Source organism: Fusarium vanettenii (assembly GCF_000151355.1).
Source record: "Fusarium vanettenii 77-13-4 chromosome 3 genomic scaffold NECHAsca_2_chr3_3_0, whole genome shotgun sequence".
Classification (NCBI taxonomy): Eukaryota; Fungi; Ascomycota; class Sordariomycetes; order Hypocreales; family Nectriaceae; genus Fusarium; species Fusarium vanettenii.
Window position 1 is genome coordinate 2194031 of NW_003315880.1, and position 14495 is coordinate 2208525.

General features: G+C 54.1%; 5 protein-coding genes across 5 annotated transcripts; 2 read left to right on the forward strand and 3 right to left on the reverse strand.

Annotated features, from left to right (window-relative positions):
• Window positions 1-504: 504 nt before the first annotated feature.
• NECHADRAFT_59283 (uncharacterized protein) lies at window positions 505-3901 on the reverse strand. The gene is made up of 3 exons (XM_003053134.1): window positions 1320-3901; window positions 666-1265; window positions 505-572 (listed from the first exon to the last, which is right to left on the reverse strand). The coding sequence occupies exons 1-3, from the start codon at window positions 3893-3895 to the stop codon at window positions 524-526; spliced, it is 3225 nt and encodes a 1074-aa protein (XP_003053180.1). The 5' UTR covers window positions 3896-3901; the 3' UTR covers window positions 505-523.
• A 478-nt stretch (window positions 3902-4379) lies between these two features.
• Window positions 4380-6788, reverse strand: NECHADRAFT_99697 (uncharacterized protein; the record flags this gene model as incomplete). Its single annotated transcript, XM_003053135.1, has 2 exons — window positions 4380-5478; window positions 5535-6788. The coding sequence occupies 2 exons, from the start codon at window positions 6786-6788 to the stop codon at window positions 4702-4704; spliced, it is 2031 nt and encodes a 676-aa protein (XP_003053181.1). The 3' UTR covers window positions 4380-4701.
• Window positions 6789-8073: 1285 nt separating this feature from the next.
• NECHADRAFT_59289 (uncharacterized protein) lies at window positions 8074-8914 on the forward strand. The gene is made up of 3 exons (XM_003052638.1): window positions 8074-8248; window positions 8341-8392; window positions 8456-8914. The coding sequence occupies exons 1-3, from the start codon at window positions 8135-8137 to the stop codon at window positions 8683-8685; spliced, it is 396 nt and encodes a 131-aa protein (XP_003052684.1). The 5' UTR covers window positions 8074-8134; the 3' UTR covers window positions 8686-8914.
• A 124-nt stretch (window positions 8915-9038) lies between these two features.
• Window positions 9039-10798, reverse strand: NECHADRAFT_99699 (uncharacterized protein). The gene has a single exon (XM_003053136.1). It carries the CDS (start codon window positions 10621-10623, stop codon window positions 9181-9183), a length of 1443 nt encoding a protein of 480 aa, XP_003053182.1. The 5' UTR covers window positions 10624-10798; the 3' UTR covers window positions 9039-9180.
• A 2153-nt stretch (window positions 10799-12951) lies between these two features.
• On the forward strand, window positions 12952-14355 carry NECHADRAFT_67534 (uncharacterized protein). The gene has a single exon (XM_003052639.1). It carries the CDS (start codon window positions 13155-13157, stop codon window positions 14103-14105), a length of 951 nt encoding a protein of 316 aa, XP_003052685.1. The 5' UTR covers window positions 12952-13154; the 3' UTR covers window positions 14106-14355.
• The last annotated feature ends 140 nt before the right edge of the window (window positions 14356-14495 follow it).

The window sequence follows — 14495 nt, forward strand, 5'->3', positions numbered from 1 at the left end:
TGGCTAAATCAAAAAGAGACGTTCGAGGGTAAATGCAAGGAATGTTGGCGACGTGTGGCGTTGATCTAAGGTGACAAGTAGTAATCATGAAGTGCTCAGGGGAGCCTTTCAACACACAAACCTCACCCCTCCATATCTGACCCATCTTGACAGCTTGGTAGAAGGCCCATCCCAGAGCAGAGCCAGGAGACAATCACATCACGGGGAAGCAGGTACACGGAAACAAGAGTCCATGGTCAAAGTATAGATGATAAGATTCAAAGCCGTCTATCCCAAGCCAACGCCTCTATAACCCATTCAGCCCAAGCTAGGTCTGGTCTATCTGTCTGCCACATGGCGCGTGTACGATATCATTGCAATCTTTTTTAGGTTGTCATGCCATGCTCACTTGAACAAAGAGAGCCCAAGTGTCCCGCACATGATGAACAAAATCCACGAGAGATGGATTTCTGAAAAACAATGCGCAAATCGAGCAAGGAAAAAAGCAAACAAACAAATGCCACCTTTTTTTTTTTTTCACACTCTAGTTGTCCTCGTCGTCCGTGTCGGGAGGGTGAGGAGTGCCCTTGGGGCTGTTGAGCCAGTCGATGTGACGGAGACGACGACGGACCTCACGCTCCTTGAGCTCCTTCTTGGTCATCTTCTTCTTCTTCTTGGCCTTGAACTTCATGTCCGAGTTGTCTTCAATGCCACTGTTGACGGCACTGCTGACGACAGAGTTGGCTGCGGTGCTGGCGGCGGTGCTGGCGACAGTGCTGGCAACGGCGCTGCCAGGTCGGCTGTCCTCGAAGCGATCGAGGCTGATGGCGGCGTTACCCTTCTGAGCCACACGGCCGTCACGGACGAGCCACTGCTCCGAGCATAGGGCGCCGACGAACTCTTCGTTGTGAGAAATGAGAATGACACCACCCTTGAAGTCGCGGATGGCGACGGCGAGACCACCAAGGGAGTCACGATCCAAGAAGTTGGTAGGCTCGTCGAGCACCAGAAGATGGGGGTTGTTCCACATGGCACCGGCGATGACGACCTTGACCTTCTGTCCACCAGACAGCGAGCCAATCTCGTTGTGGTTTGCAATCTCAGGGTCGAGACCAAGATCCTCGAAGTGCTTGGAGATGACCTTGGGCTGGAGCTCACGGTAACCGAGACCCTCACGAGACGCCTCGTGATCATCGAACTCCTGGACGAGCTTGTCAAAGCCCAGCTCAGTCAGAGTCTCGCGAGAGATCTTGCTGTTGTGCTTGGGCAGAAGATTACGCCATTTACTGTAGCATGTTAGCAATGTACATACATATTGGCAGCCGGGAAAGTCAACTTACATTTCGTATTGGAAGGTCTTCTTGTACTTCTGACGACCAACCAGAGCCTCGATCTGTCGGGCCGGGTTGCCGTCCTTGAGGTCGACAAACTTGTCCATCTGGGCACGATCCGCATCCGAGAGCACACGAGTCTGCTTCATGTGAACCTCACGGTCGTCACCGTGCTGGTAACGCCACTGAAGGTACTGGTTGGGAGTCTTCTCGAGATGCATCTCAACGTGCTCCAGAGCGTGCTGCTTGATGTAGCCGATACGCAAGTTGGGGTGCTTCTCGACCTTTCCGGTAGTAGGAATGGTCTCGCCGGTAAGCAGCTTGATGAGAGTCGACTTGCCAGCTCCGTTGGGGCCAATGATGGCAACACGGGAAGACAGGGTCAGCTGGCAAGAAACCTCATGCAAGGATGGCTTTGTGGCCTTGGGGTAGGTGTAGGAGACGTTGCTCATGCGGATAATGGCACGGGTCATGGACTTGACACCTGTCAAGATACCGGGAGGAGGGAACTTGAACTGGACGTTGGAGGCCGACAGGGTGTAGTAGCTCTTGGCCTCGGGGCGGATCTCAACAAAGGCAGCCAGGTTACCCTTGTAGCAGGCCAGCTTCTTGTTGGGCTCGTAGTGGTAGATATCAGTGGTAACATTGTCGAGGAAACCAGAGTCGTGAGACACGATCAGAGAGGTGATATCGGGATGGGTCTTGAGGTAGTTCTCGAGCCATGCAATATTGGCAACATCAAGATGGTTGGTAGGTTCGTCCAGGAGAAGGACATCAGCACGCTGAAGCATGGCTCGGGCCAGAGCCAGCTTCATCTTCCAACCACCAGACAGGGAGCCGACCTTCTCAGACTGTCGGCCCTCGGGACCAGGAGTGAAGCCAAACTCGGCCAAAACCTCAGAGATGCGCTCACGGCCCTGAGTAGCAATTTCAGGGTCCTTGGCAACGAACTCGAGAATGCTGATATCAGCATCCTCGCCCTGGTTGTGCTCGACGTAGCAGGTACGGAGAACGTCCTGGGGAGGGAAACCCTCAAGCTTGCCATTAGCAATGCTTCGCATGAGAGTCGACTTTCCAGCACCGTTTCGTCCACAGAGACCATATCGGTGACCCTTCAGGAGACGCAGGTTGGTGTGCGACAGAAGAAGCATACCACCGTAAGCGAGAGAGAAGTCGGCGTTGACAATCTCAACCTCACCATCGTCCTCCTTCTCAGGAACACCGTACCGGCGGTGGTCTTCCTCGACGTAGTGCTCCTGAATGGCATCGGCAACCTTCTGGTGAGCCTCAGGATTCTTCATGAAGCCCTTGAGATAAGGCGCAATTCTAGCCGAGATACGGTCAACAAAGCGGTAGTTGACATCAATGGCAACCATCTCAGAGATATAAGGGCGAGCCTGCTTGTACAGGTCAAGCTGTCCAGCGAGGCCGCCGTTGAGCTTGATCTGTTCGTCGAGGATCTTGGCAACATCGTCACCAGAGGTTCGGGCGACAATGTCCTTATCATTGCCCATAGCCTTCTCCATGGTGGCGAGAGCACGCTCAGCCAGCTCTCGAACCTCGGGGAGGGAGGCACGGTCGCAAACTCCCTTGACACCGGGAATCAGCTTAGGCAGGAAAGTTCTAGCCTCGATCGGGTCGTGGACGAGCTTGGTCAAGTTCTCGACAATGACAACGGTCTGGCGCAGAACCTCCTGGGCGGTGGTGGGGTTGTTGAGGGATCGCTCGAGGAAAGGAGTCAGGAGGGCCAGGACGGGCGAGGTGACAATGGCGACAAAGGTGGTCATGGACAGGGCGTGGATGGCCTTCTGGAGAGTCTGGGTGGAGGGGTGCTGCATGGTGTCGATGAGCAGAGGGAAGCGAGGAGCGACATCGTCGTTGGAGAGAAGGGTGGTGAGCGAGGTCATGGTGTGGACGGCCTGCTTCTCGACATCGGCCTTCAAGTCGTGCATGCCACCCTCAACAATGGGGATCAAGCCAGCGAGCTTAGCACCCATGGCTTCACGCAGAACGTCCTTGTCGGCAGCCTCCTCCTTGGTGCTTCCAATGGCGAGTTGGGCCTTGTCGGCCATCTTCTGCAGGATCTTGTAGGCGCCGACGGTTCCCTGCCACTTACCAGTCTTCTTGGACAGGTAGTTGGACAGGGCGGGCAGAAGACCGACAACGAGAGCCTCGGGGCTCAGGTTGACGAGGAGAGTATCGAGTCCGTACTGGGCAGCATCGCGGACAACGGCGCCCTTATCAGCAAGGGCATCGAGGGCACAGCCGACCATGCCGCCATCCTGGAGCAGCAGGACAACCTCGCTAACCTTCTGACGGGGAAGGAAACGCTCGAAGATGGCACCGAGGAGGTTCTGGCTGGACTCGCGACGAAGACCCGACTTCTTATCGGCAGCGGCCTTCTTGACCTCGGCAAGGATACCATACTGGGTCAAGCCAACGACGCCGACAGAAGACAGCAGAACCTCGCAGAGAGCGTAGCAGGCATCGATCGAGGCGGCAGACGTCTTGGCCGTGAAGATTGTGTTGAGAAAGTCGGCGATGGTTTCCTGGGATGGCGGGGGCGGGGCGTCCTTGGACACCATCGTCGGCTCCTGCGACGGAGGCGAGACGGGGTGAGGCATCGTGAGCGGCCGTTTTTTTTTTTGTGCTTTTTCTTTGTTTAGAGTGGAGAGGGGGCCTCAGTCAGTAATTGAAACGAGAATCGCCCTCTATCGCCTTTCAAGGAGAGAGCAAAAAATACAAAAACCAACGAGGCCCTTGAGGAGAAAGCGAACGTGGAGGAGGAAAAGATCTAATGCTTACGAGGGAAAGATGGGTTGGGCATGTATTGGCCTCCCGCCTCCCACATGCCTGCGCACTAGCACCAAAAGGCGGCGCCCAAACAAATTTTTTTTCTTCTCTTATCGTTGCCCGATAAGACTTTTTCCCTTCTTCCTTTCATGCATGGATGCATCCTCTGCTGATCCCTGTTATTTCCACGTGCATTTCCTATCGTCTGCCACTGGACTCTTCGTCATTTCTAGATCTTGCATCGTGCAGTTCAACGGCCAAACATGGAAATCATAGCGTGCAAATGCGAGTCAAGCTCGCCGTTTTTTACTGCATCTAAATCTTGACTTATACATCAAAATCCCAAGGCTCTCATCGTGGCCCTTGATCAAACGCCCGCCTTTGCTGGCTAAGCCGGCTTTTCCTGAAGCCTGTAACAAAAAGGGAATACATGAATGTGGTCAACTTGACAAAAGGGTATAGTATAAGCAGACATTAGTAAGTCATCCGTCGCCGCTTCGAAATTAAAAATCAGTACTTCCCAGAAGCTCCGCCTTTCTAGAATGGGTAAAGAGAGAGGGTGGGAAAAGAAGTAGTTTCCCAGTAATGAGCGCCGTGGTTATTGGTTGTTATTTTCATTCCTCAATGAAACTGGACCCTGAAAGCTTTGTGATGCAGGCTTGACGCTGTGCATCTCCAGTCCCTGCGAGCTCGACCTCGGCCGCTTGTCCTTGCGGATACCAAGCCGCTGGTCTCCCTCATGATAGTGAGCCTTGAACCTATAATAGGTCGGTTGCCGCGGCCGGCACAAGACAACGATAAAGTTCTTGATAATGTTGGCCTGTGAAAACGCTCTGAATCGCTCCTTTTTGATAAACTTGTGAGAGTTCATGTACTCTCTTGTCGTCTCGCCTCGGGCCATCAAGAAGATGTGGTATCCCATCAAGGCGGCTGGGTATAGAAAACAGATGAATCCAAGAAAGACCAGCGCAAAAGGAACTCGGAAGTGGTCAATCGCCTTGCCAAAAGAGATTCCCTCTCTATTCTTGTAGATGAGGATCTGGGCGAGGCTGGTGCCGATGAGGTAGGCTGAGAGAATGGTGGCTGATGAGACAAAGGTGAAGAAATATCGATAGTTGCGTTTTCCGACGCAGTTGTTGAGCCATACGCAGTGGTGGTCATGAGTCTCGACGCAGTTGTCGCACAGGCGACAATGATGAGCTCGCGGAGGTCGCCAAATGTTACACGTCCGACAGTGCTTAACCGGAACTTCCATTGCAGCAGTCGCTGATTCAGCTGACTTGATCAACGCCCAGTCTGTTGTAGGGGGGCTGAGCTGGAGGGGGTCATCATTGTCATCAACAGGCGGAAATTGGTGAAGGTTTCGTGGAAGAATCTATCCAATGTTAGCCGCCGAACTTCCAACATGAATCTGATTCGCTAGGTACTTACCCCTGGGTCCGAGACAGACGCATGAATAAAGGAGGAGAAACAAATATAGGCCAGATAAGCGAAGATGATTGGAATGGCGGGCGAAATATTCTTCCACAGCCACGGTGCCTCAAACCCAAAGAACAGGGCGCAGGGAATTACGACAAAGAAGCCTGTCGCAATATTGACCGGGCGTTCCTTCGTGTTCTGCCACCGCCCACCCAAGCAGAATACTGTGTTACCCTCGAAATACTGGTGAACCCGGCCGAGGTCGGATTTCTGACTAGGCTTAGAAGGCACCCGTGGATGGCGTGGTCCTTGGGAATCCACAGGTCGGAGCTGCGGTGATGATGCAGAGGACGATAGCTTCTCGGCTCCTTCGGTGCTGCGGTTCTGGCCTTGTTGCCCTTGCTCGCTTCGACCAGGCATGAGAAAACTAGAGCGAAACGATCGGGGAGACTTGATAGGGCTCGGAAGGTTTGATAGGTCCTTGTAGCTCTTGTCGATGACAATGCTGTGTTGAAAATGGCCTTGGTCTGCGGAATGTTTGCCTTGAAGAGGACGGACACTATCCGTCAGACTTCCGGCTGGGTAGTGGCCATGGCTTGGACTTGTGTTTGCCGTAATCCGGTCCAGGGTTTCCTGTTCCGTCATTTCGGTGCCACGAGATGGCGGGGGTCGCATGTTCTCGTCGTCGCTTGTTGCGCGCTGCAGCTGAGCAATCGGGTTCGAAATAATGCTTTGTCTGGCTTGGCTGCCGCCTGCTTCGACGCCGTGGTCATCCAGGACTGGCGATGTCGGTGATGTCGGTGAAGTTGGGGAGCCTGGTGTCTGCTGGCTCATGGTTGGTGGGCGGTGTGATCCTCCTCTCTGCGCCTGTAGTTTCTGCGAGCTCATGGGTCGGAAAAAAGCATGCGACGTGAGTGAAGGGACATGGCTTCGAGTCGACAAGCTTGGGGCTTGACTTGTAGATCCTGCAGTCGAACTCGCAATGCTCCCCCTCTTGGCCTGAACCCCGGAAACGTATGTCTTCCTCCCTCCTAGTTGGCCTGCCCATGCTCCCCTTGATGATGCTCCAGTCCGGGCTGTTCCAGGTCTCGAGGCCACATCCGCGCTCCGCGGCAGACTCATCCTCTGCCGATGCGCTTCTGAGTCGCCCCCATCATCACTTGCAATATCCGTCATTCGAGAGGAGATGATACTCGGCGGTCCGGGGACCTCGGAACGGGGGATATGAGGCGCAGGGAAGCCATCGTCATCAGGCTTCGATGCCATAGTGTTGGTTTGTAATGGTGTCGTTTGCGGGTCGTTCTTCGGGTGCTAGTTGATGGATTCTCGATCAAGTCAAAGGAACGGTCGCGCGTCGACTTTCGCGTTCAAGATCGCATCAAGCGCCACGTTTTCGGGGCCGTCTGGGCAGAACAGTGGTGAATCGTCGGGAGGCTGGCAGGTGGTTGAATGTGAGAGTCGGCAGGACCGGCAGGTGGCTCGTGTCTCGCGGTAGTCAAGCAACTAAAGGGATAGACAGGGGTGTCGAGGAGGCGTGTTTGGAATCGTAGGAAATTAGGGACGACGGACTCGAGAGGGAGGGAATGAGAATGGGTCGCAAGACGGGGCGGTCGATATTAGAGAGAGCGCGTAGAAGAAGAGAAGAATCGTATGTAGAAATGGAAGGGAACGGAAGGGGCGGGTAAGAAAAGAAAGGACTCGGCGATGAGGAGGAAGAGGAGTCAAATGGTTTGTATGCTCGTTCCTTTTTTCGTGCCGACTTGGGCTTGGGCATGGGCATGGGCCTAGTTAACTTCCAAGAGAAACCTTGCACACGAGAGCCTTATGTAAGTTGTGCTGCGCTGCTCTCGATCCCCCTGGTAAGGGGCTAGCTAGAAGAGTCCCTGCTAGCGGCGTCCTTTGCAATGCAAAACGAGAGATGCCAGTGAATAATTTCTGCAAGCATTGCAGTGATTAATCTTCTTTTCTCTGAAAGCGAGAGTGTTGAGACCCTCGAGTGTCTTGGACATCATGTACATGTCCGCAGACGTCACCTCGACTGGGAACGGTAACCTTCTGCAGCAACCCGTTGAGCTGACGTTTGACAGCCTGTCCAAGTTGCTTTGCTTGTAACCTCGGCGTGATCAAGTCTATTACGTTGAATGGGCAACCCAAGAGTTTATGACAGCATTCCCCTCTGGTCCGTAAAGTTTCCAAGGCGAGAATGGCACTGCGCGCCGTCGCATCACGATGAGCGAATCGCCCGCCAGGTACAAAGCGCTGAATCTTGTTGTGCCTGGTTCCTCGACGGCCTGCACGCTAAGAACAGGACATTAATAGTCCTGCAGCCTTTGTACAAAACATGGTGACACAAGTCCCCTCCATTTATGACTGGCTCTTGATCGCCTGTACATCCTGGTGGAACTCGACCACCAAGACGTCATCTCGGCTCCAAACGTGATGCCACACGTGACCCCCTCTGTTCCCCGGCATTGGCCAATAGCGTGCCTCGCAAACTAGCAGGCGACGGGCTCCCGAAATCATACGAGAACTTCAAAGCTTCAACATAACCCAAGTTTCCCCGACGAAGATTCCCCATTCTCCCATCCAAGTCACAAAAGCCCATCGTCACAATGGCCTCCCGCGTCGTCGCCCGCCGTTTCTTCACCACCGCCTCCCGCCGGTTCCAGGAGGCTCACCAGAAGGCTGAGCTCAAGAAGGAGACCCGTCAAAACCCCGAGCTTCTGGTGCGTCATAATGCCTCGGCCGGACCCGACAGTGCACCGGCTTAGAGATCCGCACGACCATGAGGAATTGGACAATTGCTGACCGGCTATAGATCCTCGGCGGTGTCATGGTCGCTGCCCTCGGCGGCGCTGGCTTCTACTTTGGTGCGTAAACACCCATTGGACTGCCGTCATCGAAGCAATTGCTGACCACATCTCCAACATCAGGCCGATCTCCCACTGGCGCCACCTCCGAGTCTCCCGTCAACATCGCCAAGGACGGCCACCCCTGGGAGAGCGGCTCCTCTGGCAAGTACAAGTACCACCCCGGTGGTGACCCCAGCCAGGAGCCCAAGGACGCCCCCAGCGCCCTCAACGTCGTCGTCGTCCCCAACGTCACCCTCCCCGCCGAGCTTCACGACAAGTACAACAAGTGGGGCAAGGACGGCTACCCTTAAAGCGATCGATCAATAGCCGGGAAAGGGATTTTTGGAAGCTGTCACGCGCGAGCATGTATCTGTAGGGAAGTCGGAGGGGAGAGCGAGTTGGTTCAATCCTCTAGCCCTGTGTAGAAGAAAGACGAAGGACGCGATGGGCTCGAGTTTTGCAACCACCCATAGTTCACACACGATGCGCCACAATATTTTCTAGCTTTGTGTCTGTAACTACGGCTTGTTTCGTTGTCAATTGCTCTATTGTGACTGTCAGGTTAGGCCGTTCAAGTTCCAGGTCACTCCCAACCGGACGAACGGCTGATATCGCTTGAAGCCATACTCAACTAGCACGACAAGTACTACGTCTTCCAGCTTGTAAAGAGACAAAATCACCAAATGTTTCCTTTTTCTTTGTTATCTGGTATCTACCCGCCCAACACAGCAACAGCCTGTTTTCACATACCCAAAACTCCAGCCTCTCACATCTTGCGACAACTCTCTTTACCCAACTCCAACCGCTCACGCAACCAAATCCCCAATCTCTTCAGAGGTAAAACCAAGAATGTGTAGGAGATCCAGCAGACTCTCACCGTTCAGGCGAGCATTCGCCTCCATCTGTACTCGCGGCTTCGCGTTCCAGGCAACTCCCAGTCCAGCCTTCTCCATCATCAGCAGGTCATTAGCACCGTCGCCGACAGCGATAACCTGAGACAGGTCGATGCCCTCCTTGGCGGCAATCTCCAGAAGGAGATCCCTCTTTCGCTCTTTGCCCACGATGATACCCTTCACCTCGCCCGTCAGCTTCTCATTTTCAATGACCACATGGTTTGCGTGCGCATAGTCAATGCCCAACTGTCCAGCCAGCCAGCCAGTCAGGGGCTGGAAGCCACCAGAGAGAACTGCCGTCTTGACACCAAGTCGCTTCAAGGCCTTGATCAGTTCGGGAACACCCTTGGTAACGTCCAACACCGGCCGCAGGTCCTCGAAAAGGGTAGCAGGAAGACCCTTGAGCAGAGCAACTCGCTCACGGAAAGAGCCCTCAAACTCAAGCTCGCCCATCATGGCACGATGCGTAATCTCAGCAACTCGAGCAGGCAGATCTGGGGGATCCTTGACGTGATCAGCCAGGAGATCAATAACCTCCTGAGTGATGAGAGTGCTGTCCATGTCGAAGACGACCAGGCGCGGGTGACGCCTCCAAACGGTATCACGCTGAAGAACCACATCCACGTTCCACTCTTGCTCGAACCTATAAATCATCTCATGCTTCCTCAAGTCATCGAGCCCAAGGTACTCAGGAGCCGGTGCAGGAGAGAGCGTCAGCTCAACAATGCGCGGTTGTTCCTGGTTGTCGAGACATCGGTGAGAAGAGTAAGGCTCTTCAGCATCTCGAGGAAGGGGGAAGGAAGACATGAGATGGAGGAATGAGGTGATGCATAGCGGCGAGATGTAGGAGCCGTAGATGTGATCCAGCTGCTCGGATTCCTGAGTGGGAGGCTCAAGGGGATACTCCTTGGGGTCGTTGGTGGGCGCCAGGTTGGCAGGCAGAGCCTCACTGCTGTCTGCGAAAGTGGTCTTGACAGGTGATCGTGAGGCCTGGTCCTCCCTCGGCTTGTAGAAGAGGGTCGCAATGAGACGATCCGACCTCTGACCAGCTCGAGGAGCGCAATTGGGGTGTGAGTAGGAATGGCTCAGGCCGCTCTCAACCACAGTCGGAGGGTTCTCATCAGACGGAACGCCATTGAAGGGGAGGATTGGCTTGGTGTGATGGACAGGAGCATGAACAGAGATGCCCGAGTCTTCCACAACAGTGTCAATGCCGTGGAACTGATCCTGTCGAGACTGCTCCTGTCTAGGAGGACGATATTGCTGGTGGTCACTGAGATACGAGCTGCTCCTCATCGAGCTCGTCAACTGAGGCCGTGCGGCATTCTGTTTGGCGGGGCTCGCTTGGTCTGCCATTGTGCTGCTGCGCGGGGGTCGTGAAGATTTCTGCGGCTTACCCTTGTCGAATGGGCGGAATAGGTCGGGGATTGTATTTTGGAGGGGTCACGACAGCTGACGAGGGCTAGGAGCAGCCAGAAGCACGATAGACGTGGCAACGAACCCAAAGATCGAGTCAAACCTCCAGAGGTTCAGTCAGTGGTTGGGTTGCTTGGTAGAGCGATCTTGTCGCGGCCTGTTCCGTTGCCGTTGCTGTCCGATGGCTCGTGCGGCGCGGGTTTTGCTTAGACTGGCACCCGGACCAAGAAATAAATGGCACACACTACACGTAGGCAATGAGACCTCTACCAGACTATATACCCAGATAAAACTTGGATTAAAATAAATAAATAAAAATATAAATTATATAAATTATATTCTAAAGTTTATATAATTTTTTAGATTTATCATTGTAAGCCTTTATGCTATGATTCAGCGGAGTAGGTGCTTGCGAAGTGTGCTATTTTTTTCTTGGACCACTAGACTGGTACTGTAGGTGCGGCTCGTGCGGCTGCTGTCAAAGGATTTTGGATTATGATTGGTGCGAATAAGCAATCATTCCAACCCGCCGTGATGTCAGAAACTGTGTTGTCATTGTGTCACGTGATCGAGTTGCAGTTGACCAACTAAACGGGGTTGGTTCATGTTGAACCTAATTACACAGATAGGGAAGTGTTTGGTTCTGTCATTTAGTATTCTGATTGGCGGTGAATGATTTCGATATTCTCGAATTCCCATCAGCATATAGTCCGCGGGTTAAGCTCGTAAATGTTCGTAGCCACGATCTACACCCATCGGAGTGTGCATGTCGAGTATGTCGAAATGTCAGTTCATCAGCCCGTACCATCCTCAATCATCACAGCCTCAAGAGACGCAATGAAAAGACCTGTTAGAAATCATAGCTTATTAAAGAACCATGAATAAGACGAAGATGACGTTGTCTTCCAACAGATTCTCGCCTGTTTTCGCTTCATGGTGAATAAGCTGGTGAATATGTCAGCAGAGGCGGCACTTTCTCGGGACTTGTCCGTCGCTTAGAGTGGGGCATGCGTCAGACGAGACGAGAAAGGAAAGTTGAGCAGGCGAAGCTTCGGACCAACTTTTATCCTTGCCTGGCATCCCCACGAAATCCGTCAAATCATCCAAGCGCCAAAAGCCGGAGAGGCCCGCACGCAATTACCTTTGCTGGGGCAGGGGGGCACTTCCGGCACTCGCGGTTCCTCGGCGCCGACGGTCCGCCAGGGACAGCAGCGATTGCCGCTCCGACAAACGGCACTCCGAGGGACCGCAATGATAGGCCGCAGGCTCATACCATTGTCATCATTGAGACGACAAAATTCAATTAGAGGTTTTTTTTTTCACCGTACCGGTCTAGAGCGTGGGAGAAAGCGTGGGAGAAAGCGTGGGAGCCCGCATACCAAGGTTAAAGGCGTCTTGGTCGATCAGGGCCGTGGCGACACGATGGCTCAGTCTTGCGACACAAAGATTCGACATCAGAAAGGAACTCTTCTCCGAGGGAGCGATTTCGCAACCCACGCCTCGAATGACATGATCGCGGGGAAACTGCCCTCGTGCTCAATTTGGCTTTTGATAGATCAAGACCCCGGCTCCAAGCATCTGTCGCCTCACCCCCAGATCTTGAACAACACGACAACAACAAAGCCGTATCAATGAGATCATATCCAAATGTAAATCAGCCCAATCTCGGCTTCTCAACCAGGAGCCCCCATGCTCTCCGGCTCCATTGGCAAGGTGCAAAAAAGAAAAAAAAAAGTCTCTTCCGGCGGCGCCGTGCAGTCGCGGACGTGGTTTCAGTCAAGAATAGGCCCGGAAGTACTCGCTACCTCCGGCTCGGCGGCTCCCACGCATTGCTGTCGCTGCCGATGGTGAGGCAAAACAGGTCCCATCGACCAGCCGCCAGTTCAGGGCTCCGGTCGACAAGCCAATCAGCCTGCGTTACCGCCATGGCACCCACCATCGCGAAAGGCATAGCGTCGATGTCGTGATCAGTTCCAGTCGCAGCCTGGAGACGACAATCCTCATGGCGGCGATGGCGCAATTGATGCTCCCCATCTTTTTTCCTCGCCCAGAGCGCATCACAGGCACCGTAGACTGGTGGCTTTCGGGTTCGGTTGGCTCGAATGCTGCAATTCCGAATTACTAAGGCTGCCTGTGGCCGGGGGCCTGCGGGCGGTCGCCCGGACAGAGCATGTAAAGCCCCCCTTGACCACCACAACAGGCCTCTCCCTCTCTTAAAGAAATTGACTGCCCTCTCTTCATCGTTGTGTTCGTCATCTTCCCCGTCTTGCCTCCTACAACGTGCTTCCGAGCCTTGTCCTGTATCCAGTCAGCACAATATTTGCGTCATCAGTTGTGTCAGAGCTTCTCCAAGCATCCGCCTTAACTCACCGTTGAATATAACCCCGGGGTTCTCTCGTCGACTGTCCCAGCTCCCGAAACCCCTCAGACAACAACCTCCCTCCTCGTACCATACTTCATCCATCGCCAACATGCCCGCCTTCATCTCTCAGTCCTCCTCGCAGTCGTCCTTTCAGGACATCAAGCTCGAGTGCGAGTCAGGCTATGTCTCTGGACAGAACTCGGAATACTCATCGCCCTCATCATCAACCATCCTCCCTCAGATCTCTCTCACCAAGGCCCACATCGAACACCTCAACAACATGCTCGAGACCATGCACCCCATGGACATCCTCCGATTCTGCAAGGTCATGTTCCCCAACCTGTATCAGTCGACCGCCTTCGGCCTGACCGGCCTCGTCACCATGGACATGCTGTCCAAGATTCAAAAGGAGCACCCCAACTCCCCCACTGTCGACCTCATCTTCCTGGATACCTTGTATCACTTTCAGGAGACACACGACCTAGTCAACCGGGTCAAGGCCCGATACCCCAATGTCCCCGTGCACATCTTCAAGCCTGACGGTGTCAACACTGCCGAGGAGTTTGAGGACATGTACGGCAAGGAGATGTGGAACACCGCCTCTGAGATGTATGACTGGATCGTCAAGGTTGAGCCCCTCCAGCGAGCCTATGAGGAGCTCAAGGTCGCTGCCGTGCTCAACGGCCGTCGACGATCTCAGGGTGCCGCCCGTGGCTCCATCCCCATCATCGAGTACGATGATGAGCGTGCCGTCGTCAAGATCAACCCCCTGGCCACTTGGTCATTCAAGCAAGTCAACGACTACATCAAGGAGCACAATGTCCCCTACAACGCCCTCCTCGACCAGGGCTACAAGTCCGTCGGCGACTGGCACTCGACCGTCCCCGTCAAGGATGGCGAGGACGAGCGAGCCGGTCGCTGGAAGGGCCAGGCCAAGACCGAGTGCGGCATCCACAACAAGAAGTCGAGGTACGCCGAGTTCCTCGCCCAGATGGAGCAAAAGCAGCAGGAGGAGAAGCTGGCCGCGGCCCTCGAGCAGGTGGCCCTTCCCGCCGTATGAGGTGCACTCGCACAAGGGGCACATCTTTGACGATTTAATGATTGAAGCATTGCATCAGGCGTTTGGGGTTAAAATTTGTCGATGAAACAGCCAGAACCGGGCGGTAAAAGAAGCTCATGGTATCTGGATTCATGGGATGGCGTTGGGTAAATAGCAGGGAGCCTGAGGAAAGGGCAGGGAATAGCGCGCAAGAAACCGGGCAGATAGAAGCTGCTTCAGTTCCTAGATAGAACTCAATAAGAAAGATACCAACCAAACTCTTCGAGGGCGTGAATATCAACGACGTCGTGACCAAGGCCGTGAGGTATGAAGTTGAATGCGATAAGTGAGCGGTGATCACGAGGTCGGCTGGAGCCGCAGGCACTTGACCAATACCCCGCGTCAATGAGG